Here is a 23,838-nt window from a genome sequence, read left to right on the forward strand (position 1 = left end):
GGGGCGGCAAAACTTCTTTAGCAAACGTAAGATATATAATCATATATCGAGGAAGACAACAAGTCACATGAAGCATCGCTTTACGTTAATCCGGAAGTTTTTTCCTTTCTCCAGTTGCATTCTGGGTAGTCGTAAAACGCACGAAATACTCTCGCCGCTGATTCATTGGTCGCACGTTGCAGAAGCTTGAAAGTTTGAAGACCGCGGAAATCAACAAAGAACAACTTCAAATTAAGGTAAAAATAATGCTACATTTTAAGTAAGTTGCTAGATTGCTTATACTACCCAGCGATCTTAAACCAACACACCCATCCTTGCCACTTAACTAAAGTAGAGATCCCGGCCACAGTTGAGTAAGCTAGCTATGTAGCTACCTACATTTAGCAGTTTAAATATGTTTGGAAGGCAGGTAGCATGGCGGGTAGAGCGTTGACAGTGACGAAAGGTCGACAGTTCAAATTCCCGAATCTACAAGGTGAACATTCTGTCGATATGTCCTTATATGCAAGACACTTAACCTGCATGTGCTCCAAGAGCGCCGTAACTACGATGGCTGACCCTGTAAAACAACACATTTCACAGCGCCTATCCGGTGTATGTGACAATGTTTTGAATTTAAAATTTTTATTATTTACCTGTCTCAGTTGTGGAGGTAGCGATTAACATTGATACTCACTTTCCAGTAGAATTGAACATGTTTGTTTTCGATTTAGGCCACCGTGAAAGCTATGCGCAGGCTCAATAACATAATGTTAATACAATTGTAACCCAGGCCTAAACCAGCAGGCAGAGGTGACAAAAACTGAACTCCATCGATAAGAGGACATCCTCTGATTGACCAAGTAGAAGTTCAGATTACCGTGACCACAACCTAGTTTGAAGAACAATAGTCCATCAAGACTAAGTCAGGCCAGGCATATCATTGGCAACTATGAAGACCTATGTTGATCTGGGTCAGCCAAGTTGAGTGCATGGACTGAAGACCAGACATAGAAAGAGTCAGGGTTCCAGCTAAAAAGTGTGGGGGGTAGGGCAAACAGCAGGACTTAGGCTAACCAGGGGTGCGGCAGTGCAAGCACTTTATTTATGTTAGGCTATAATCTAACGCCTCACTTACGTTGAAATAAAATGCTTTAGAGTTTGCCTCTTTATACCTTGTTAAATATAGCTTTAAAAAAACTTAATTAGGCAAGCCAGTTAAGAACAAATTCTTATTTACAATGATGACCTACCGGGGAACAGAGGGCTAACTGTTCAGGGGCAGAACGATTGATTTTTTACCTTGTCTGCTCGAGGATTCGATCCAGCAACCTTTAGGTTACTGTCCCAATGCTTTAACCACTAGGCTACCTGCCTACCCGTAATAAGGTACAAATTGTTTTCTATCTCTGGAGACACTGTCAAGCTAAACCTTGTCTCATTGTTTCTACAGGATCTCTGCAAATATGTCCATCGGCGTGCCCATCAAGATCCTGCATGAAGCAGAGGGTCACATTGTGACCTGTGAGACCAACACTGGTGAAGTGTACAGAGGCAAGCTCATTGAGGCTGAGGACAACATGAACTGCCAGGTGTGTCATCTGGCTGCCTTTAGGGTTCAGGCAATAGTTTTTTCTTATTTTATGATTATGTAAAGGAGGGATTTGTGTGTCCCTTTTACGGAATTGTGTGTAGGAAGTATATCAACTCTTATCTCTTCCTTTCAGATGTCCAATATCACTGTGACTCATCGGGATGGCCGAGTAGCCCAACTAGAGCAGGTCTACATCCGGGGCAGCAAGATTCGCTTCCTGATTTTACCGGACATGTTAAAGAATGCTCCTATGTTGAAGAGCATGAAAAACAAGAACCAGGGCACCGGAGCAGGAAGGGGGAAGGCAGCCATTCTCAAAGCCCAGGGTGAGTGCTACTGCTTCTACATATACCAGTATGGAAAATGATTGAGAGTCAATAACACAAATTTTCACTCGACTATAAGTAGTAACTTATAAAAATATATTTTCTTTTATTTCTGGTAACTTTTCTTAACTGTCTTTTCTGCAGTGGCTGCAAGAGGACGGGGTCGTGGTGGAGGAATTGGAAGAGGAACCATTTTCCAGAAGAGGCGATAGTATCTGCAATGGTTCATTAAAAAAGATCGCATGGTAGTGTTTTTAATGTTTTTTTCTTAAGAGAATACTTTTTTTCTTTAGCCAGACTTTTACATTTTCCAAGACAGACACATGTTTTTGACATTGTAATTTTTTTTTTATATATATAAATGTATATTTGTAATAAATTGTCGGTTCCCCTGTCTGCTAACTTCTATTTGAGGTGCCTTTTGGTCTCTTATTGGGTGAATGTGATATGACCCTTAATGTCTATGGCAGTGACATGCAATTACTTTTGAGGAACTTTCATATTTGACCACCCTTTATCTGGGTTGTAAAATTACTCTTATGTGTATTGTATGTTATATATTACACGTGTGTGTGTGTGTGTGTGTGTATATATGTATGTTTATATATTATACACAAAAGTATGTGGACACCCCTTCAAATTAGTGGACTTAGCTATTTCAGCCACAACTGTTAATGACGGGTTTATAGAATGGAACACACGGCCATGCAATCTCCTTAGATAAATATTGGCAGTAGAATTTGTCTTACCGAAGAGCTCGGTGACTTACTGCTCCGGTCAACTGTAAGTGCTGTTATTGTGAGGTGGAAATGTCTAGGAGCAGCAACTGCTCAGCCACGAAGTTGTAGGCCACACAAGCTCACAGAACGCGAGTACTGAAGCAGTGTAAAAATCAGTTGTCCTCGGTTTCAACACTACCGAGTAACAACCTGCCTCGCAGTAACGTCGGTACCATAACTTCATCGGGAGCTTCGTGAAATGGGTTTCCATGAGATGTTCGACCAGCAGTTGTCTTACATACTTTTGGTCATGTAGTGTATCGTTTTTGTACCACACGGTGGAGCCAGAAATCATCAAGGCTATATTACTCTATGCCAAGAAAGGGCAATTCCATGGCAAGTTTGTTTCAGTTATGCTCCGAAAAGCTATTTTCTTTTGTGACTCTTCAGGAGAAAATAATACAACCGTTTGTTTGAGCGGGTCCATCACCCCACAGCATTTGGGCCAAACGGTGTCTGCCCAACTGCATTGGTCCTCCGGGATTTTTGCTAACTATCACAACGATACCATCGTTCTGTTTCTCTATGTAGCTAACCGGCAACATCGGCGATACTTCAATGCCTCAAGTGTCTAGCGCGCGGAACACCATTAACGTTGTTCGACAGTTGCACTTTGTGACAAGGTAAGTTTTTGTGCAACGATTAACTAGTAAGTATTTCTACCACCCATCACGTGAGGGGGTCGAAGGATTGTTTTTGTGAAGCGCGAGCGTCGCTTTTCCCCCCAACATATGTCTGTATCGTGAAGCTAAGTTGGCTAGCTAATGTTAGCTCTACAACCAAATACGACGATACGTGGGGAATCTGTCGAGGTGTATTGAAAATGTAACGTTTTAATATCGCTTATATAAATATGCGATTAGCTAAACCGTGACCGTATTTAGCAATAAATACCCTAAATAATAGCTAAACTATTTTAAATTGCAATCTTCTTTAGGGTTAGCAAACTAGCTATTAACTATAACGTTAGCTATGTAACATATCCTGTACATCAGTAACGTTTGCTCGTTTTCTGTAAGCGGTTGTGAATGTGAACCTTGCATGGTTCTCTGTTTTGTGTGTTGGTGTGTGCATGTACAGGTTATAAGCATCTTCCTCGGAATGAGCCATCCGGGTACCGAATTGTGGGCTTGCAGAATAACGTTGACATTTAATGCAAATTACTTCCCATTCAATTATCGATATGGCCTGTTGACAAGTCAGGCACCAAGTTCACATCATGATACCAAACTTGCCAAGTGTTTGCTTGCAACAACTGTTTGGGTCAAGTATATTTGAAATAGGGCTAATGGGTTCCCAGATGTTTAGCCGTCAATCCCATTGAGGCCACTGCATAAATATTACAGTAGTTATATCAGCAATAGTCTACTTGAGAGGAGACTCCTCTTGCCATTCACAGGGGCTTATCTGGTCTCGGGCTATAGATCAGTTACAGGGTTGATCTGTTAATGATGTTGAGAATACTCCTCTGCTACAGATGGCCCTGTGTGAGTGGTGTTGTCCTCAGATTGAAACCCCCCCCCCCAGGTCACATCATGTGACTTCTGTTATGATAAGAGCAAGTGGCACCTGGAGCAGAGTAGCATCTGTTCGTTTCCAGGCCTGGAAGCTGCTTCTTCAGCGATCCAGTGTAATGAGGGATGAGTGTAGTTTAATGGTTTCAGTCAGATCTCTAGGAACAAGGAAGTAAATTGTCTTTGGACTCCATTTCAGCCAGCTTGACAAGAATATGGACAAGAAAATGTGTTAATATGTAACTAAATGTCTGTGAATATCTCAACCACGGACTGTGTGTGCATTAGCATCTCTTGCGAGTGGAAATAGGTATTGAGCTCTGCCTCCTCAACCATCTGAGATCAGAGTAGGTCATGGGTAGTTGACTGCACTCCAATTATAGAAAGCCTAATGTACACAGTGAGTTATGCAGGCTAGCTAGGCTTACATCTTGGGTCACATCTCACATAGTTCCTCTACTTTCCTCAAGCTAAATCAGGCTATCAGAGTTTAGTTGTGACACCAGGGGAGGTTACAGTGCTACTCTGCTCTGAAAAGAACAAGGGGGCACTTCATTGTTGGTTCTGATATCCTTTATTCTCTGTGATCTGTTGAAACCGGCCCCTGTTTGATATTGTATTGTTACTTGGTGACGGAGGAAAATTCACAAGGGTTATCCAATCCACTGCATGTTCTGGAAATGTTTCTCTTCATCAAAAGATAAACACACACTACCTTGTTTTTGACTCTCCTCCAGCAGATGTAGACTGCTAGTGAGTGTGTTTGGGGGTGTTTAGTAGGAGGCTGTCTTGTGGATATAATGAGCTAGGGGTCAGCGGTGAAGTACAGCAGGGTGGAGAAAGAGAGCCACCACTGACAACACTGAGCTATGAGCACCCACATCAAGCTGAGTGGGAGACGTGACTGAGGGGACAGGGAGTGGTGGTGAGGCAGAGCAGGAGACACACACAGACAGCGATTATAGCGAGGCAGCTAGAGGGAGTTATATGAATAGAGAAAATGTGAAAGAGTGTTGAAAAAGAGTCAAGGAGAGAGCAAAATAAATGTACTCCAAGAATGTGGTAGTAAAGAGAGAGGGATAGATAGGAGAAAGGGGGCCACCTGGAGGGGGCTTCTCTTCCCACACACGTTTTCCTCATTGTGATCTTGACTTGGGGACGAGTGTTTATCTGCTTTGATTTACTCTATCTATGTGGCCCACTCAGCTCCCACACCCCTGAAAGGCAGAGTCAACATCAGAACAGATAATGGGCTAAGATTGGGGGGGTAGAGGAAAACACCTTTGGTTGGCTACAATAGATAACCAAACCCCTTATGGAGGCTTCAATGAGTCCAACTGTTCAGAGATGTTGTTTCTGATTCCAGCCATATTTGGAGATGTTAGAACATGGATAAACTGTATGCTAGTAATGTCATAGCGGCAGGGTAGCCTAGTGGTTAGAGCATTCAACTAGTAACCGGAAGGTTGCAATTTCAAACCCCCGAGCTGACAAGGTACAAATCTGTTGTTCTGCCCCTGAACAGGCAGTTAACCCACTGTTCCTAGGCCGTCATTGAAAATAAGAATTTGTTCTTAACTGACTTGCCTAGTAAAAAAAATAAAAAAAATAGCCTAGCCTAAGTCCATACAGCTGTAGGTTGATTGGTTAAGTTATGGACTTGCTCTGTGTTAGCATCATCTTGCTAGGATTTGTTTGTTGGCACCTCAACTCGTTTTGAGTTGAAAGAGCTAAAAAGTTGTTGCAGGTTAGAATTCCAGGGGGGTCTGGCTCATCTTGCTATTTTGCCCATGAACAAGGTCAGGACCTAGGCTCTATGTCTGTCTACAGACCTGTGTTGTAACTGATAGCCTAAATTTCAGACATTATATATATTTTTTTCATCCTTCAAGTTCTCTGTGTTGAAAGGTGAAATATTATTTGTTTTTTAAATTTGTTTTCTCTCAGCTGTCTGCTCTCCTGAGGTAGACCACTGATGGAGCAGCAGCCAATAGGCTCTGGGGACAGTCTTCGTCATGTTTCCGTGTGTTTCCTCCTGGCCCTCTGCTGAGCCCCCGTCGCCCTGTGGCCATGCCCCCCAGCCCACACACACTCACACACAGCCCCTGCTGTGCAGCGGCCCTGCCCCAACAATGAACCCTCACCCCCACCCTGTCCCAGACTACATGGAGTCCCTCATCGTGGTGACTGAGTACGAGCCCAAGGAAGGTGAGGAGGTGGAGGACATGGACAGCTCCGAGACCCTTGAGCCTGGCGCACCCCTCTTCAGAACCCCCTCCTGCGACCAGCTGTCCCATGCTGTGGGCTGCCCCGTGGCCCTGTTCCCCAAGCCCCAGGAGCACCGGGGAAGACTAAACCTGTCGGACAGGAAGCTGTCCCTGCAGGAGCGCTCCCAGACGGCCTCGTCTCCCTGTGGCTCCCCAGGGCTCAACGGCCACTTCATCTACCCCTCGCTGCCCTACTCGCCCATCACCTCGCCCCACTCCTCCCCCCGGCTGCCCCGTAGACCCACCGTGGAGTCTCACCGCGTCTCCATCACTGACCTGCAGGTAGGCTATGGCCTTTTACCCTCCCACTTGGTGTTTTTAATAAAACACAATTTTTGTGTTAGCCAAATTCTATGAACGCACATCAGCTGAACATGTGCATTTGTCCCCAGTGGTAAATGAAGCAGCATACTGGTATAAAGGTTGAGTCTATGTGAAGGTAAGGTCCATGGTCTCATTAGATGCCAGCTCACTCCCCATTAGATCTCAGAAACATAGTCCAGTAGACTCCATGTAGAGATGGTCTGTATCCCAAATAGCACCCCATAGTCTCTGCTAGGTTGTTACCCTGCTCCTTGAACACTTCTACACTTGACTGGATGTAATCTAGCAGATCCCATTACTGACTTTTGGTAGTTTTTTTCCCAAGGTTATCCATAATGAAGGTTGTGTTGGTAAGCACATTGCTTTTACATGGATTGTTGGTTCTGGTAATGCTATACTTAATGTGATGATTGTTGCAGACCAAGAAAAATGCATTAGTCAGCCAATTTCTTTTTTTTTCTCTCTCTCTCAAAGGACTGCGTGCAGCTCAACCAGTACAAGCTCAAAGATGAAATCGGAAAGGTACTGTCGTCGCTCTTCAAAGCACTTCAGATTCAGATAAACTTTATTATACCACCAGGGGGAAATTCATTTCATCATGTGCTTAAAAAGACGGTACATAAAACATGAAAACACAGAAACTACACAATATAATTCATTAAAATTGCCTTACTGAAAGCTCCACATTTAAAGTGAGAGTGCAATATGCTGTATACTCAAGGAACCAACAGGCTGTTGGTATTGGTATTATTTGGTAATTTTATTAGGATCCCCATTAGCTCTTGTAAAAGCAGTAGCTACTCTTCCTGGGGGTCCACACAAAACATGAAACATAATACAGAATGACAATACAGAACATCAACAGCTCACGGACAGAACTACATACCCTTTTTAAAATGGCACACGTTGGCTTCATATCAATGCATACACAAACTATCTAGGTCAAATAGGGGAGAGGCGTTGTGCTGCGAGGTGTTGATTTATCTGTTTTTTGAAACCGGGTTTGCTGTTTATTTGAGCAATATCCAATGGAATGAAATTCCATGCAATAAGGGCTCTATATAATACTGTACGCTTTCTTGAATTTGTTCTGGATTTGGGAACTGTGAAAAGACCCCTGGTGGCATGTCTGGAGGGATAAGTGTGTGTGTCAGAGCTGGTGTAAGTTGACTATGCAAACAATTTGGGATTTTCAACACATTCATGTTTCTTATAAAAAGAAGTGATGCAGTCAGTCTCTCCTCAACTCTTATTTATTTATTTATTTATAGTATTTATATCAGCCCTCTGATTACAATTATGAGCAAAACGTGCCTCTCTGTTCTGGGCTAGCTGCAGCTTAACTAGGTATTTCCTTGCAGCACTGGACCACACGACTGGACAATAATCAAGATTAGACAAAACTAGAGCCTGCAGAACTTGCTTTTTGGAGTGTGGTGTCAAAAAAGCAGAGCATCTCTTTATTACGGCTAGACCTCTCCCCATCTTTACAACCATTGAATTTATATGTTTTGACCATGACAGTTTACAATCAAAGGTAACGCCAAGTAATTTAGTCTCCTCAACTTGTTCAACAGCCACACCATTCATTACCAGATTCAGCTGAGGTCTAGAACTTAAGGAATGATTTGTACCAAATACAATGCTCTTAGTTTTAGAGATGTTCAAGACCAGTGTATTACTGTCCACCCATTCCAAAACAGACTGCAACTCTTTGTTAAGGGTTTCAGTGACTTCGTTAGCTGTTGATGCTGATGCGTATGAATCATCAGCATACATGGACACACATGCTTTGTTTAATGCCAGTGGCAAGTCATTGGTAAAAATAGAAAAGAGTAGAGGGCCTAGAGAGCTGCCCTGCGGGACACCACACGTTACATATTTGACATTAGAGAAGCTTCCATTAAAGAAGACCCTTTGAGTTTCATTATATAGCTCTGAATCCACGATATGGCAGATGTTGAAAAGCCATAACACATACATATTGTCAACAACAGGTTATGGTCAATAGTATCAAAGGCTGCACTGAAATCTAACAATCCAGCTCCCACAATCTTCTTACTATCAACTTCTTTCAACCAAGCATCAGTCATTTGTGTCAGTGCAGTACATGTTGAGTGGCCTTCTCTATAAGCATGCTGAACGTCTGTTGTTAATTTGTTCATAGTGATATAACATTTTATTTGGTCAAACACAATTTTTTCCAACAGTTTGCTAAGAGCTGGCAGCAAGCTTATAGGTCTGCTATTAGAACCAGTAAATTGCCGCTTTACCGTTCTTGGGGAATGGCGTTACTTTGGCTTTCATCCAGGCCGGAGGACAAAGACTTTCCTCTAGGTTCAGATTAAAGATATGACAGATAGGAGTGGCTATAGAGTCGGCTACCATCCTCAGTAGCTTACCCATCTAAGTTGTCAATTCCAGGAGGTTTGTCATTATTGATCGATAAGAATCATTTTTCTGCCTCTCCCATACTAACTTTACAAAATTAAATCTTCCAATGCTTTTCTTTCATGATTTTTTTATGCGTGAATACAGTTGCTCACTGTTCGTTGTTGGCATTTCCTGCCTAAGTTGGCCCACTTTGCCAAATAAATAATCATTCAATTAATTGGCAACATCTAAGTTTTGTGATGAATAAGCCATCTGATTCAATGAAAGATGGAGATGAATTTGTCTTTCTGCCCGTAATTTCATTTAAAGTATTCAAGTTTACTTTACATACAAATATTTTTTAACATCATCCATATAAGAGTCACAGCAAAATCTTTTGTATGATCACTAATATACTATTTTAGGTCCAGCTGTTGGAACTTTGGCTTTCCTGGATTTAGCCACTATATTGTGATCACTGCATCCAATGGGTACGGATACAGTTTTAGAACACAGTTCTACAGTAATAGTAAACATGTGATTGATACATGTGGATGATCTTGTTCCTGTAGTGTTTGTGAACGCCCTGGTAGGTTGATTAATAACCTGAACCAGATTACAGGCACTGGTTACAGTAAGAAGCTTCCTCTTGAGTGGACAGCTTGATGATAAACCAGTCAATATTCATGTCCCCAAGAAAGTAGACCTCTCTGTTCACATCACATACTGTACAGTATCAAGCATTTCCCACATATTCTTTAGATACTGACTGTTAGCACTTGGTGGCCTATAGCAACACCCCAGAAGAAAAGGCTTTAGATGTGCCAAGTGAACCCGACAACACTCAATAACACTTGACATAAGATCTTCTCTAAGTATTACAGGGATATGGCTCTGAATATATACAGCAACACCTCCCCATTAGCATTTCTGTCTCTTCTATAAATGTTATATCCTTTTCTTGCTACTGCTGTATCATCAAATGAATTATCCAGGTGAGTCTCAGAAATGGCTAATATATGAATGTTATCTGATGTTAGCTAGTTGTTGATTTCATGAACAGTATTGCTAAGGCTACATATATTAATATGGCCTATTTTCAGCCATTTCCTGGGTAGCTTATCAGATAGACATAATACTTAAAAGAGCAAACAAAGCAAGAGAAAAAAATGCACATTCTGCAGTCCATTAGTCTGTGTGTATGTGTGTGTGTGTGTGGGTGGGTGCGTGCGTGCACACGCACGTGCGCGTGCTGTGGGGTTGAAGCTATGAACCCATAGGCTTGGCTCTCTCATCCCTTCCAGGCTTCTGGGAGGGAGGGTGGACAATGAACCTGTCGTAGAGGATGTAAGCAATGTCCCCATGCGCTCTGGCAGCTTTCATGGCTGGGATCAGTTCTTTCCTCTTCTGGTGCCCAGCTTCATGATAGTCCTCATTGAGGAAGATATACATTCCTCTCAAGTTCTTGGCTCTTTCCAGAAACTCTACCTTGTCCTTGAACCTCAGGAACTTGACCACTATCAGCCTGGGCCTATCATCTTGGCCGGTGGTGGGTTTTCTAGTCCTGTGGGCGCGCTCCACCTTAATCTTCCTGTGGTCCATCTTCAATTTAATTTCCCTCACTTTGTCCTCCGACGCCCTCCAGGTCTCATGTGGAGATTCTGCAATTCCATGTTGTTCTGCCTTGATTGTCCCTCGAGATAAATCAGATTATCTGTCATTTTTATCATGGATTCACACACAGAACTGATGTCCTCTCAATGACATTTAGATTACTGTCATCTTGCCGTTCTCCTGTTTCAACTCATCGAGTTGACCCTGGGAGAACTGCAAACTGTTCATAGTGACTGTTGGAATAAAAGAGTCCCCATTTCTAACCGTTTAGATGTTATTTAAGTCCCCATTCCTCGATCTATTTCCCACTGTGCATGTTAAAAAGATGGAGGATCATTAAGGGGCAGTTGCTATCATTCTCAGTTCTCCTTGCCAGCCTTGTCCTAATTTCAAATTCCCTGAAAATCCCCGGTCCAGGGAGAGTTAGAGGAGGATGAGAGGCGGGTATAAATAGCCCTAGTCTTCTGTCCTCTCCTTGAGTAGTGTGCATGGAGATAAGTGGGTCTGTTCTGTTCTGTGTAGAGTAGTAGACAATGGGAGCCTGTCAAGATGGAGTTGGAGAGAGTTGTGTCCTGCTATCACCTCATCTCTAGTCTGGGATGGGCTTCCTGCTGTAGCCCCAATCTGTTCTCCCAGCTGGGACCTGTGTGTGTGTGTGTGTGTGTGTGTGTGTGTGTGTGTGTGTGTGTGTGTGTGTGTGTGTGTGTGTGTGTGTGTGTGTGTGTGTGTGTGTGTGTGTGTGTGTGTGTGTGTGTGTGTGTGTGTGTGTGTGTGTGTGTGTGTGTGTGTGTGTGTGTGTGTGTGTGAAGGAATAGACTTTCCAACTCATTTGGCTAAGCTCTGTATATGTGTGGGTAGAGAAGCTTGATAGACAAACTAGATTGTGTTGCACTAATTAGGCACACATCTAAGATGTGGGTGGGTAGATTTGAATTGGACTGTTGATTTTGAAACTGCTCCTCATTGAGAGTACTCAGTCCATACATTTCCGATGGGTCAACTTGGGATACATATTCTGCGTGTGCGTGCGTGTATCCGTGTTTTTATTTGTGTGGATGATTGACAGCTGCTGAATGTCACACTCTGTCTAACTGTTCTCCTGTTCTCTGACAAGGGCTCATATGGTGTTGTCAAGCTGGCCTACAATGAAGACGACAACACCTACTATGTGAGTCCTGCTGGTCACCGTACACACACACACACACACACACACACACACACACACACTCTCTCACTGTCATCATTTGGACTGATCGCTATGTAGTGTTGTCACGATACCATTATCGCCCTACTCAGAGGTATCGTGGCAAAGAAACAAAAAATGAAGCGGCCCAAATTATCTTGAGGAAAACAACCCTAATGTTAGAAACAAGCAGCCTTATGTTGTCACGCAGATCACGTGTTTATTTTCCAAGCTATATTACACAATATGTTACATACAGTAGGTTTTTTAAAGGACCAAACAGTTTAGTCTGCTTTGTGTTTACCTTTTTGCCATGTAAATCCGGTATTGTAGTATCGCGATACTGTTATCATGACAACCCTATCGCTATGAGGTGTGACAGTATGTGAAGCATAACAGAGACAATTGGTTGTTCTGTAGTTCTGTAATGTGTTTTTTGTTTTTGTGTAAAAGTGGGGTTATGTTTCACATCTACTCCTTCCTCTATCCAGAGAAGCATGTAACTACACTCCTTTTTACTGTACCTCTCTCCATACTTTGATGTCAGACTTCTCTCCTCCTCCTCCCTCCCTCTCTTTCTCCTCCCCTCCTCCAGGCAATGAAAGTGCTGTCCAAGAAGAGGCTGATGAGGCAGGCAGGTTTCCCACGTAAGTACAGAGCCTAGGACAGATAGTCAATCCACCAGGGAGTACATAGCCTAGTGCTTGGACGATAAACGCAAAATTACCGACATTGCCTTCCTCTTACCGAAGCATTTTCCGTACGTGAGTAGTTTTCTGTGATTTTGCTACACAACGTTCATGTAGATTGTTCTAAAACCTATGCATTATTTTGATTCCTGCTTTGAAAGTATCTGCCTGGAAAGATAAGGAGCAGCAGGAGCAACCCAGTGTGTCAAAAACACGTCGAAATTTGGCGTTTAAGCAACTTAGAAATTTGACGTTTGGAGAAATGTGGATATACATCAGAATCCGAAGTCAAATTGGTAAAACCATGAGATCTTGTTGTTCATCAAGAAGCCTAGGCCTAGCGCTGGAAAGTTTTTGTATGTCATTAGCCTACATTTAATAATAGCTTCATTAATTAGACTACATGGCTATATAGCAAAAATATAATATTTAGAGTTAGCATTCTTGCTAAGGGTTTTGAGTTCCCACGTCCTCAAATGGTGAATAATATAGCCTATAGTGCAGTATGCACAAAGAGGTACCATAAGCCGCCTCCAAAGTAGTTTTAGAGAATTTAGCAGTACATCCAACTGGCCTCACAACCGCAGACCATGTGTAACCATGCCAGCCCAGGACCTCCACATCCGGATTCTTCACCTGTGGGATCGTCTGAGACCAACGACCCAGGCACAAACGGTCAGAAACCTTCTCAGGGAAACTCATCTGTGTGTACATTGTCCTCACCAGGTTCTTGACCTGACTGCAGATCAGCGTCGTAAACTGACTTTACAAATGCTCACCTTTGATGGCTACTGGCACGCTGGAGAAGTGTGCTTTTCACAGATTAATCCCCGTATCAGCTGTACCGGGCAGATGGCAGGCAACATGTATGGCATCGTGTGGGCAAGCGGTTTGCTGATGTGAACTTTGTGAACAAAGTACCCCATGGTGGCGGTGCGTTTATGGTATGGGCAGGCATAAGATACGGACAACGAACACAATTGCATTTTATCTATGGCTATTTGAATGCACATAGATACTGTGACGAGATCCTGAGTCCCATTGTCGTGCCATTCATCCCCTGCCATCCCCTCATGTTTCAGTGTTATAATGCACAGCCCATGTCGCAAGGATTTGTACACAATAACCGGAAGCTGAAAATGTCCCAGTTCTTCCAAGACCTGCATACTCACCAGACATGTCACCCATTGAGCCCGTTTGGGATGCCCTGGATCGACGTGCATGACAGTGTGTTTTAGTTCCCGACAATATGCAGCAACTTCACATAGCCATTGAAGAGTTGTACAACATTACACAGGCCACAATCAACAGCCTGATCAACTCTATGCGAAGGAGATGTGTCACGCTGCATGAAGCAAATGGTGGTCACACCAGATACTGACTGGTTTTCTGATCTACGCCCCCACTTCTTTAAAAGTTTTTTTTTTTTCCCTGGAATGTAATGAAATTCCGAAAATCTGGAAATCAGCATTTCTCCTACCACTTTTAAAAGGGGGAGATCCAACTCTTTTAAATAATTATAGGCCAATCTCAAAGCTGTCACCCCTGGTGAAAATACTTGAAACCCTTGTGAGTGAACAGCTAAAATACTTTTTATTTACTAACTCTATTTTATCAATGTACCAATCGGCCTTCAGGAAGAAGCATAGCACAATTACAGTAGCCATGAAGGTTTTAAATGATATCACTGAAACACTTGACAAAATGATGGTACTGTTATTTACTGTTGTGCCTCGTCTCTTACAAAAGCTTTCCAAAACTTGAAAACTGCTTTTTATACTGTTCAACATACCTTGTGTCAATTGAAGCTTATCCTCAATACTGACAAAACTAAACTAATGGTGTTTTCTAAAGCAAGAAATAGACCTCTGAACCTTTCACCTATTACTACCTGTCAGGGCAAGGAGATTGAGGTTGTAACCTCATATAAATATCTTGGAATTTTAATTGATGATGTTTTTGAGATCAATTGACACCCTTTACCATGGCACTTTGAGATTTATTTTAAACTGCAAAACCCTTACACACCACTGTACTTTGTATACCAGGGTTGGCTGGCCTTCTCTAGTCACTCGTAGGCTCAGGCACTGGTATACTTTTATTTACAAAGCCATTTGGGGTTTACTACCTTTTTATTTGGGCATTTTTATTGTTCAGAAATGTGGTGGGTACTCTCTTCGTTCGCTGGACTTTATCCTGCTAACTGTTCCAAATGTCCGAACTGAATTTGGTAAAAGGGCTTTTATGTACTCTGCGCCATCGTCTTGGAACACCTTACAAAATACTTTTAAACTGGAAGAACTTGTCCCGATTGGTGTTTTTAAATCACTGATGAATGATCTTGAGACTGATTCCCTGACCTGTCAATGTTTTTAATTTGCTGTTTTTGATTTTCTTATACTCTTGTGAAATCTATGGTTTTTACTAGATTACTTGTCGTTTTTCATGTTGTTTGTCTGTAATTTTTGTAATGACTTGGTGCTGCCTATCTTGGCCAGGACACTCTTGAAAAATATATTTTAAATCTCAATGAGCCCTTCCTGGTTAAATAAAGGTGAAATAAATAAATAAATATATTATTATTATTTTTTTTTAAAGGTGTCTGACCAACTGATGCATATCTGTGAAATCCATAAATTAGGCCCTAATGAATTTATTTAAATTGACAGATTGTTTTATATGAACTGTAATTGTAAAATCTTTGAAATTGTTTCATGTTGCGTTTTATATTTTGGTTCAGTGTAGTTACATTTATCACAATATGACTTTTTGTCCATATCGCCCGGCTCTACTAGCTAGTACACTACTTTGGGATTCTGCTGCTGTAGACTAACAAGGCCACTACACTCTCTTTGCTCCTGTCCACCTGCAGGGAGACCACCCCCCCGCGGCGCCAAAGCAGCCCCTGAAGGCCCCCCTCAGCCCAAAGGACCCCTGGAACGGGTCTACCAGGAGATTGCCATCCTGAAAAAGCTGGACCATCCCAATGTAGTGAAACTGGTAGAGGTGAGGCTCTGCAATTTGGATGGTGTTGGTCCTCTTAACTCAAGCTCCTTGTGTACTGCCAATACATAATACAATATCATTGAGACTGCTTAGTCTGCACTGTGTCCTCAACCCTGTCAGCGATTGCAAGTTTACTTGTGTTTACCACAGACTGCTAGTAGTGTTCCTCTCACCTGCTTTCTTCTCCTGCCAGGTTCTGGATGACCCTGGTGAGGACCATCTGTACATGGGTAAGATTGGCCTGATTCTCGCTCTGCCTGGCAATCCGCACACACACACGTCCCACTCACGTCCTAATCAGACCTACACACAAGTTAAATTATTTCCCAAAGCTTTTTTAAATAGTGTTGTTGAGGATGTTGTAGTAATGATGGCATCTTTGTTCTGTTCACAGTGTTTGAGCTGGTCAAACAGGGGTAAGTTAAGTTTTTTTACTGTAATCATTACAAGCTGGAATGAGCCTAATCTCTGAAGCACTGACATAGGGCCCTATAAAATCTGTAATTTTCTTTAGGCTGATTCCCAAAAGTCAGTTCTCTTTCCAGGTTTCAGTTTTTCCCAGTTTTCTCAGATTCTCTAGTATACTCAATACATTTAGTTGATTCTCTAGTATACTCAATACATTTAGTTGATTCTCTAGTATACTCAATACATTTAGTTGATTCTCTAGTATACTCAATACATTTAGTTGATTCTCTAGTATACTCAATACATTTAGTTGATTCTCTAGTATACTCAATACATTTAGTTGATTCTCTAGTATACTCAATACATTTAGTTGATTCTCTAGTATACTCAATACATTTAGTTGATTCTCTAGTATACTCAATACATTTAGTTGATTCTCTAGTATACTCAATACATTTAGTTGATTCTCTAGTATACTCAATACATTTTTTTTTTAACATTGTTGAATTCCGTTTTAATGTCTGGATAGCGTGATTTCGTCCGCGTTCTCAGCATCGCAGATTATACAATGCCCTACTGTAACGCTCTCTCTGTGTGTGTGTGTCTGTCTGTGGGTATGTTTACGTGCGTAGGGCTGTGATGGAAGAGATGCCCACAGACAAGCCACTGAATGAAGACCAGGCACGGTTCTACTTCCAAGACCTGCTCAGGGGGATTGAGTTCTGTGAGTGGGTTCTCTAATCTCAGAACTGTCTGTCTCTACCTCTCTTTAGACAACCACTGCCTCCTTTCCCCGACGCACATCATCTCAGTGGCTTTTAGAGGCATTATTGCACTCAAACAGGACCTTATTCCCTATATAGTGCACTACTTTTGACCAGAGACTTTACATTACATTTTCTTTTGACCAGAGCCTATGGTGCTCTGGTCAAAGTAGTGCGCTATATAGGGAACATTGTTCAGTTTGGGAAGCACCCCAAGACTTACCACTAGCTTTGTATTCTACCAGAGCAGTACAGACAGAGATGTGGAGGGAGGGAGATGCACTGTATGGGCACTAGAAGCAGTACTCAAAACCTCTCTCCCTCTCCCTTATACTACTTAGTCAACCTCCCTTCATTAACAGACAAGGTAAGAATCCTTATGTACCTGTATCATCAGGATGTATTATACTAAGGCGTGTATGTAACAGATTGAGATCATACAAAATAAACTCACCCATAGCTTGAAATGTTGCTAATTGCGGCATTAAATCGGATCCTTTTCAGTGGCGCAAATGGTTAGTATGCTGCCAAGCAGTCATTCAAAGGTGTTTGCGAGCAGAGAGTAACTAGTTCGAGCCATGGAGAGGGACAGTGAAGGAAGCGATACTGTTAGCAGCACAGTGATGCCGGTTACATGTGTTGTTGTGCTTTTCCAGTGCATTACCAGAGGATCATCCACCGGGACATCAAGCCCTCTAACCTCCTAGTTGGGGAGGACGGTCATATTAAGATTGCTGACTTTGGGGTCAGTAACCAGTTTGAGGGGGCAGACGCCCTTCTGACCAGCACAGTGGGCACGCCCGCCTTCCTCGCCCCAGAGACCCTCTCCGAGACCAGGAAGAACTTCTCTGGCAAGGTGAATGTCACCCTCTGGAGGGCTCTTTGGAAATTAAATATTTTCCTCTGGAATTCCCATAGGGCAACTCGTATGGGACAATTGAATGATATGGGTTTAAGTCAATTTCTGTTTCTTCTTGTAGGCATTGGATATTTGGGCCATGGGAGTGACGCTCTATTGTTTCGTGTTTGGAGTGGTAAACCTCTAACCTCTTTCCTTAACTGTGATGCACATATAACCTCATAATGCAAGGTCAGGTTTAACACTGATACTGAACAGTTTAATGTGTACATTTTGATACATCATTGTTCACCTAACATGTTCACCTTTGACAACTGAGTGGACTGTAATTTTACTCACATCAACAGTGTCCCTTTATGGATGAACGCATCCTTAGTCTTCATCAGAAGATCAAGACCCAGCCAGTGGAGCTGCCAGAGCAGTGAGTTCTCCATTCAACTCTACTGGGAGTAATATGATCCATTCCAAATGGATGACCATAAGCATAAGTATTCCTCTTGTTGTGGCCCTACAGTGCAGACATATCTGACGATCTGAAAGATCTGCTACTGAAGATGCTGGACAAGAATCCAGAGAGCAGGATATCAATACCACAGATTAAGGTTTGCTTCTTTGTGAAGTGTGTGTGTGTGTGTGTGTGTGTGTGTGTGTGTGTGTGTGTGTGTGTGTGTGTGTGTGTGTGTGTGTGTGTGTGTGTGTGTGTGTGTGTGTGTGTGTGTGTGTGTGTGTGTGTGTGTGTGTGTGTGTGTGTGTGTGTGTGTGTGTGCCGTGTGCCGAGTAAGTAATCTCAAGCAATGTTTCAGAAATCCATTATTTTACTCTGGATTAATTCATTTGTGTGTATGTGTGTGCTTACATGATGTTGAGATTGTCTCTCTGCTCCTTCCAGGTGCACCCATGGGTGACGAGGCACGGAGCGGAACCCCTCCCTCTGGAGGATGATAACTGCTCCATGCTGATTGAGGTGACCGAGGAGGAGGTGGAGAACTCTGTCAAACACATCCCCAGTCTGGCCACTGTGGTGAGTGGTGGGAGGAGGACACACACAGGCCACTCTGCCCTGCCTTTAACACTAGATTAAACATGATAGCACTGGATGAAAGGCTCAGAACTCACACTCAGGCTCATTTTACTGCAGGCAGTTTCTTGCTGTCCTGGGACATGAGGTCATACTTTGCAGTTCACAAAAGATACCTTGTTACGAATGTTCATTTATTGGTTTAATATGTTCAGTTTCCTTTCAGCTCTTTGATTATTTCATCTACCTTACTGTCATACAGTTTGGTAATTAAACAGTTGTTATAGGGTTATTATGGCATGAGTGCAACTTGATATAAAGTATTGCTAAATATCTAACTAATAAAATACTTTGTTTCAACTATAACCAAGAAATGTGAAAGTAGGACTATGGACAATGAATGATCTGCTCATAGCCACCCTGTGACGTGTTTCATTCTCTATGGTATAGCCCTTTCAAAAAGCCCAGGACATAATACAGTCTAAAATCTGATGATGTCCCCCTAAAAAGCCACTGACACAATACAATATCACTCAGAGTTGTGTGGTCAGATCACTGATGTCTGTGTCTGTAGATCCTGGTGAGGACCATGCTGAGGAAGCGCTCCTTTGGGAACCCCTTTGACTGGGGCCGTCAGAGGACTGAGGACAGAGGCCCCAGTCTGTCTGCACCGGGGCACATGCTCACGTAAGTCCCCCTCTTAGGCCTTTTACACTGCTCTCTAGTCAGTGGATGAAAAGTCTTTTAAAAGCACTTAGGGTTGCAAAATTCCGTTAACTTTCCCCAAATTCCCGTTTTTTTCTAGAAATCCTGGTTGGAAGATTCTGGATTTTCTGCTTTTTCTGGAAAACCTGGGAATTTAGGGAAAGTTAGCAGAATTTTGCAACTCTAAAAGCAGCAGGGTTGGGGTCAAAACCAAAATTCCAATTCCAAATGTTCCTCATTGAAAAGCATTGAAGAGAATTGGAATTTCAATGTACTTCTTGAATGGACTGGAATTGAAAAGGAATTTCCCCGAACTCTGAGAAGCAGTTGGTGGTTTTTAATACATTTCATATAACTCTGGAGAAGCTCTGCTACGGGCTTTTTTGTACATGGGCAACATTCCTAACTAATCTGATCTTGCAAAATGATGCTCCTTTTTATTCTCATTCAATAAAAGTAGGATGTCACATAGAGAGTGTTAAGATTTCTTCTCTCCCTGCGTGACCAATGATATGCTTGCCGGCACTTGCTGTGGCAGCCTCTTAATCTGTCTCCCCCCTCTCCTGCCCTCCAGCAAAGGGAGAGCGGCCAATGTGAGATACTGCTACATTCATAGTAACCAAAGAAGGTAGAGGACTATGGGCCTGCCACGGCCTTGCCTGCCTATGTATCTCAGTACTATTTAAGTGATATGAAAGACACTTAAGTCCATAGGCATGAATGGTGTTACTTTGTCAAGTGCTCCTGTGTAACAGTTTAACATGGATTCAATTAAATAATTATAGCCAATACACAGGGGTACTTGAAGTCATGTCTGGAACCTCTTGCTGATCCCCAACTGCACTAGTATCTGTTATGAAGTGGGGTTGCCTACTACCGAGCGCAAATGTAGGTGTTTTTGGCCAAGTGTGTACTGTACAGCAATGAGCACAAACTGTCAACTTAGAATCTCATTGTCTAAACTCTGATTGTAATGAACTTCATAACATGATCAAGGTCAACCAGCCTGACTCAATCCTTGGCCAAGTACTACATAATTGTAGCCTAAACACTTTGCCTGGGAAAACCCTGAATTAAATTTGGCTAATGTCTGGTATCCTGGTAAAAATAAAAATACATGGGTTTCTGATTCCTCTGTATGCAGCACAACAATAGCCTCCTCCCTCGCCCAAGGACATACCACTGAACTACTTTCATGTTTTTTTTGTGTGTGTCTGACCTGAATGTTCGACTAACAGCTTGCTAAGTTCCCTCTGCTTGCTCTCTCCAGTTATGTAACAAGTAAATGGTTCCACTGAGTTTCCCAGCTAAACGGAGGTTAACTAACCATCTCTGCAGTGATAGAATTGACACAGGTACTTAGCACTGATGGCTGTATTAAATTCTGCTCCTCCAATCTGTTTCCTAGGAAACAAGCGAGCATGGAGGGCATGAGAAGTATTGACCTGCCCTTCGTGGGAGAAGATGAGGCTCTTTCCTGATGCCGTGTGGTTTTTAAGCGCGAGGGTTGGGGCATGCTAGTGACTCGACTTGCAGTCCGCCCTCAAACCCACCTTTCACTCACTGCTATGTTATGTTGTGGCAGCCACCAATGTTTTTGTTGTTTTAGGTGGACGGGACTGTTGGAAGAGCTCCATGACTTGTATAGAGACGTGACTGGAGCCTGGACACCCTTCTGGGGGAAGCTCCCTTATTGTCACTCACTAACCCCCTGTCTGTAATGCATGCTCATGTTTCTAGTCATAGCATGCTCTGTCTCAGGCCTCTGATGTACAGGTCTGTTTGCCTAGGTACCTGTGTTTCTCCACCCTCTCCACCATTTGAAAAGACTCACGTTTAATGCAGAGGTATGTGGGAGGGGGTGTTTATGGATGGTTGTACATTTCAAAGGGTGACTCCTGGTCCCCACATTTCAGCAGAGTACTTGACTATGTTTGTCTGTACCACTCATCAATGTGGACAGTTTAGGAACATTCATGTTTTCAGTGGAAACCTGTATAGGAGAGGTTTATTGAGATGAAAAAGGTTTACTACATTCATAGCATGTGTGTCTGTTGATTTCTCAATGCAAACATTGTAGAAGCGACACAAGTTGCACATTAATAGAATTAGTTGTTGCTGCACAATCTATTTGTTTTATTTATTAAGTCCTCACAAATGATTCATTGTAAAATGTCTCCCAGTTACGACAACTGGTGAAGTAATGTAACTAAATGTTTCTGATATATGTGTTTAGCAAAGGGGATGATACAGTGTCGAAGCTGAAATCAAAATCACGTTTGTTTCTTTTTGTATGGTAATAGATTTACAGATCTCATTTTCAGAACACCATTAAGAAAATGGTTATCATATTTTGTAAAGTAACATCATTCATAGAGAGACAAACACCTTTTAAACAAGTGCATTGCAATGTCATTGTGAAATTGTATCAATTACTGGCTCTTGCAAATGAATTTTAATACCAAGTGTATAGCCTAGTGCGGCTGCAGACCTCTTGTACAATCTATGCATGACATATCCCTTATGGAAATGTTGGAATTAGTTTGACATGGATAAAGTTGTCATCAGATATGGTAAGATACAAATTAGATGGTAGAACTTTGACATTGCCAGTAGAGTGCAATCTTTTTAAGTTCTCTGCTTTTTCTCCATTTTTAGATAAGCCCAAAGTGGTGGAAAAATCTCCCCAGTTCTCTAGTGGCATGTGTTTTTAACATCTTGCCCTTTTTGTATATAGTTAGACAATGTTGGTGTACAGATCACTTCAGTCACTGAACAGGTTTATGATTCCATGAGATATTATTGAAACAACATTAATTCAACAATGAATGCTTCCACATAGTGATTATTTCAGCACCAAAGTGTCATTTTCTTGCATGTCACTGCTGTATGTGAAAACACAGTATGTTGTGTTTTTTAAGACTTACTATGCACTCCGTCAGCCTGTCATGTATGCTGTGTTCGATGGTATCTGAGTGAGGAGGTCTCTGTATAGCTGACCACTTACAGTGTCTTCAGAAAGTATTCATACCTCTTCACTTGTTCCACATGTTGTTGTGTTACAGCTGGAATTAAAAATCGTTTTTTCTCTCTCACCCATTTACACACAAAATGTACGCAAATGTATTGAAAATTAAGTACAGAAATAGCTAATTTACATAAGTATTCACACCCTTCAGTCAATGCATGTTAGAATCACCTTTGGCAGTGATTACAACTGAGTCTTTCTGGGTAAGCATCTAAGAGCTTTGTACACCTGGATTGTAGTATTGGTCCATTATTCTTTACAAAAATGTTCAAGCTCTGTCATGTTGGTTGATAATCATTGCTCGACAACCATTTTCATGTTTTACCATACATTTTCAAGCAGGTTTAATCCACAACTGTAAAAATTCACTGTCTTGATAAGCAGCTCCAGGGTTGATTCTCCAGGCCTTGTGTTTTAAGTTATTGTCCTGCTGAAAGGTGAATTAATCTCCCAGTGTCTGGTGGAAAGCAGACTGAACCAGGTTTTCCTCTAGGATTTTGCCTGTGCTTAGCTCCATTTCATTTCTTTTTTTATGCTGAAAAACTCCAGTCCTTAACAATTACAAGCATACCCATAACATAATGCAGCCACCACTATGTTTGAAAATATGGAGAGTGGTACTCAGTAATGTATTGTATTTGCCCATAACATAACACTTTGTTTTCAAGGCAAAAATGTAATTGCTTTGCCAATTTTTTTGCAGTATTACTTTAGTGCCTTGTTGCAAACAGGATGCATGTTTTGGATTGTTTTTTATTCCGTACAGGCTTCCTTCTTTTCACTGTCAATTAGGTTAGTATTGTGGAGTAACTACTACGTTGTTGATCCATCCTCCGTTTTCACCTATCACAGCCATTAAACTCTGTTTTAAAGTCACCATTGGTCTCATGGTGAAATCCCTGAGTGATTTCCTTCCTATCCTGCAACTGAGTTAGGAAGGACACCTGTATCTTTGTGGTGACTGGCTGTATGGATACACCATCTAAAGTATAATTAATAACTTCACCATGCTCAAAGGGATATTCAATGTTTGCTTCTTTCTTTTTTTTTACCCATCTACCAATAGGTGCTCTTTACAAGGCATTGGAAAATCTCCCTGGTCTTTGTGTTTGAAATTCACTGCTCGACTGAGTGACCTTACAGATAATTGTATGTGTGGGGTATAGAGATTAGGTAGTTATTAAAAATCATGTTAAACACTATTATTGCACACAGTATGAGTCCATGCAACTTATTTTGACTGACTTGTTAAGCTAATTGTTACTCCTGAACTTTAGGCTTACCATAACAAAGGGGTTGAATACTTATTGACTCAGAACATTTCAGCTTTTCATTTGAAATGTATTTGTAAAGCTTTTGAAAAACAGAATTCCACATTGACATTATGGGTTACTGGGTGTAGGTCAGT

At 42.0% G+C, this 23,838-nt stretch overlaps 2 protein-coding genes across 2 annotated transcripts; both read left to right on the top strand.

The window, feature by feature from the left end:
- LOC112219816 (small nuclear ribonucleoprotein Sm D3-like) lies at positions 1-2,307 on the top strand. Its single transcript, XM_024381323.2, has 4 exons — positions 1-236; positions 1,433-1,571; positions 1,707-1,899; positions 2,044-2,307. Exons 2-4 carry the CDS (start codon positions 1,446-1,448, stop codon positions 2,109-2,111), a joined length of 387 nt encoding a protein of 128 aa, XP_024237091.1. The 5' UTR covers positions 1-236; positions 1,433-1,445; the 3' UTR covers positions 2,112-2,307.
- Positions 2,308-2,968: 661 nt separating this feature from the next.
- On the top strand, positions 2,969-22,284 carry LOC112219945 (calcium/calmodulin-dependent protein kinase kinase 2-like). Its single transcript, XM_042302394.1, has 16 exons — positions 2,969-3,301; positions 6,140-6,741; positions 7,258-7,305; positions 11,885-11,938; positions 12,549-12,600; positions 15,515-15,648; positions 15,842-15,878; positions 16,043-16,064; positions 16,689-16,780; positions 17,477-17,676; positions 17,801-17,854; positions 18,027-18,100; positions 18,194-18,281; positions 18,569-18,700; positions 19,272-19,384; positions 20,811-22,284. Exons 2-16 carry the CDS (start codon positions 6,208-6,210, stop codon positions 20,881-20,883), a joined length of 1,707 nt encoding a protein of 568 aa, XP_042158328.1. The 5' UTR covers positions 2,969-3,301; positions 6,140-6,207; the 3' UTR covers positions 20,884-22,284.
- The last annotated feature ends 1,554 nt before the right edge of the window (positions 22,285-23,838 follow it).

This window comes from Oncorhynchus tshawytscha, linkage group LG20, assembly GCF_018296145.1.
Source record: "Oncorhynchus tshawytscha isolate Ot180627B linkage group LG20, Otsh_v2.0, whole genome shotgun sequence".
Taxonomy (NCBI): domain Eukaryota; kingdom Metazoa; phylum Chordata; class Actinopteri; order Salmoniformes; family Salmonidae; genus Oncorhynchus; species Oncorhynchus tshawytscha.

What these genes read in the sequence shown, in the direction of transcription:
- LOC112219945 (XM_042302394.1), top strand. Translation starts at nt 6,208, where the DNA reads ATGTTTCCGTGTGTTTCCTCCTGGCCCTCTGCTGAGCCCCCGTCGCCC. An exon ending in TCAAAGATGAAATCGGAAAG is followed by an intron (nt 7,306 to 11,884) that starts GTACTGTCGTCG and finishes TTCTCTGACAAG; the next exon opens with GGCTCATATGGTGTTGTCAA. An exon ending in TATCAATACCACAGATTAAG is followed by an intron (nt 18,282 to 18,568) that starts GTTTGCTTCTTT and finishes TGCTCCTTCCAG; the next exon opens with GTGCACCCATGGGTGACGAG.
- LOC112219816 (XM_024381323.2), top strand. Translation starts at nt 1,446, where the DNA reads ATGTCCATCGGCGTGCCCATCAAGATCCTGCATGAAGCAGAGGGTCAC. An exon ending in AGGACAACATGAACTGCCAG is followed by an intron (nt 1,572 to 1,706) that starts GTGTGTCATCTG and finishes TCTTCCTTTCAG; the next exon opens with ATGTCCAATATCACTGTGAC. An exon ending in AGCCATTCTCAAAGCCCAGG is followed by an intron (nt 1,900 to 2,043) that starts GTGAGTGCTACT and finishes TCTTTTCTGCAG; the next exon opens with TGGCTGCAAGAGGACGGGGT.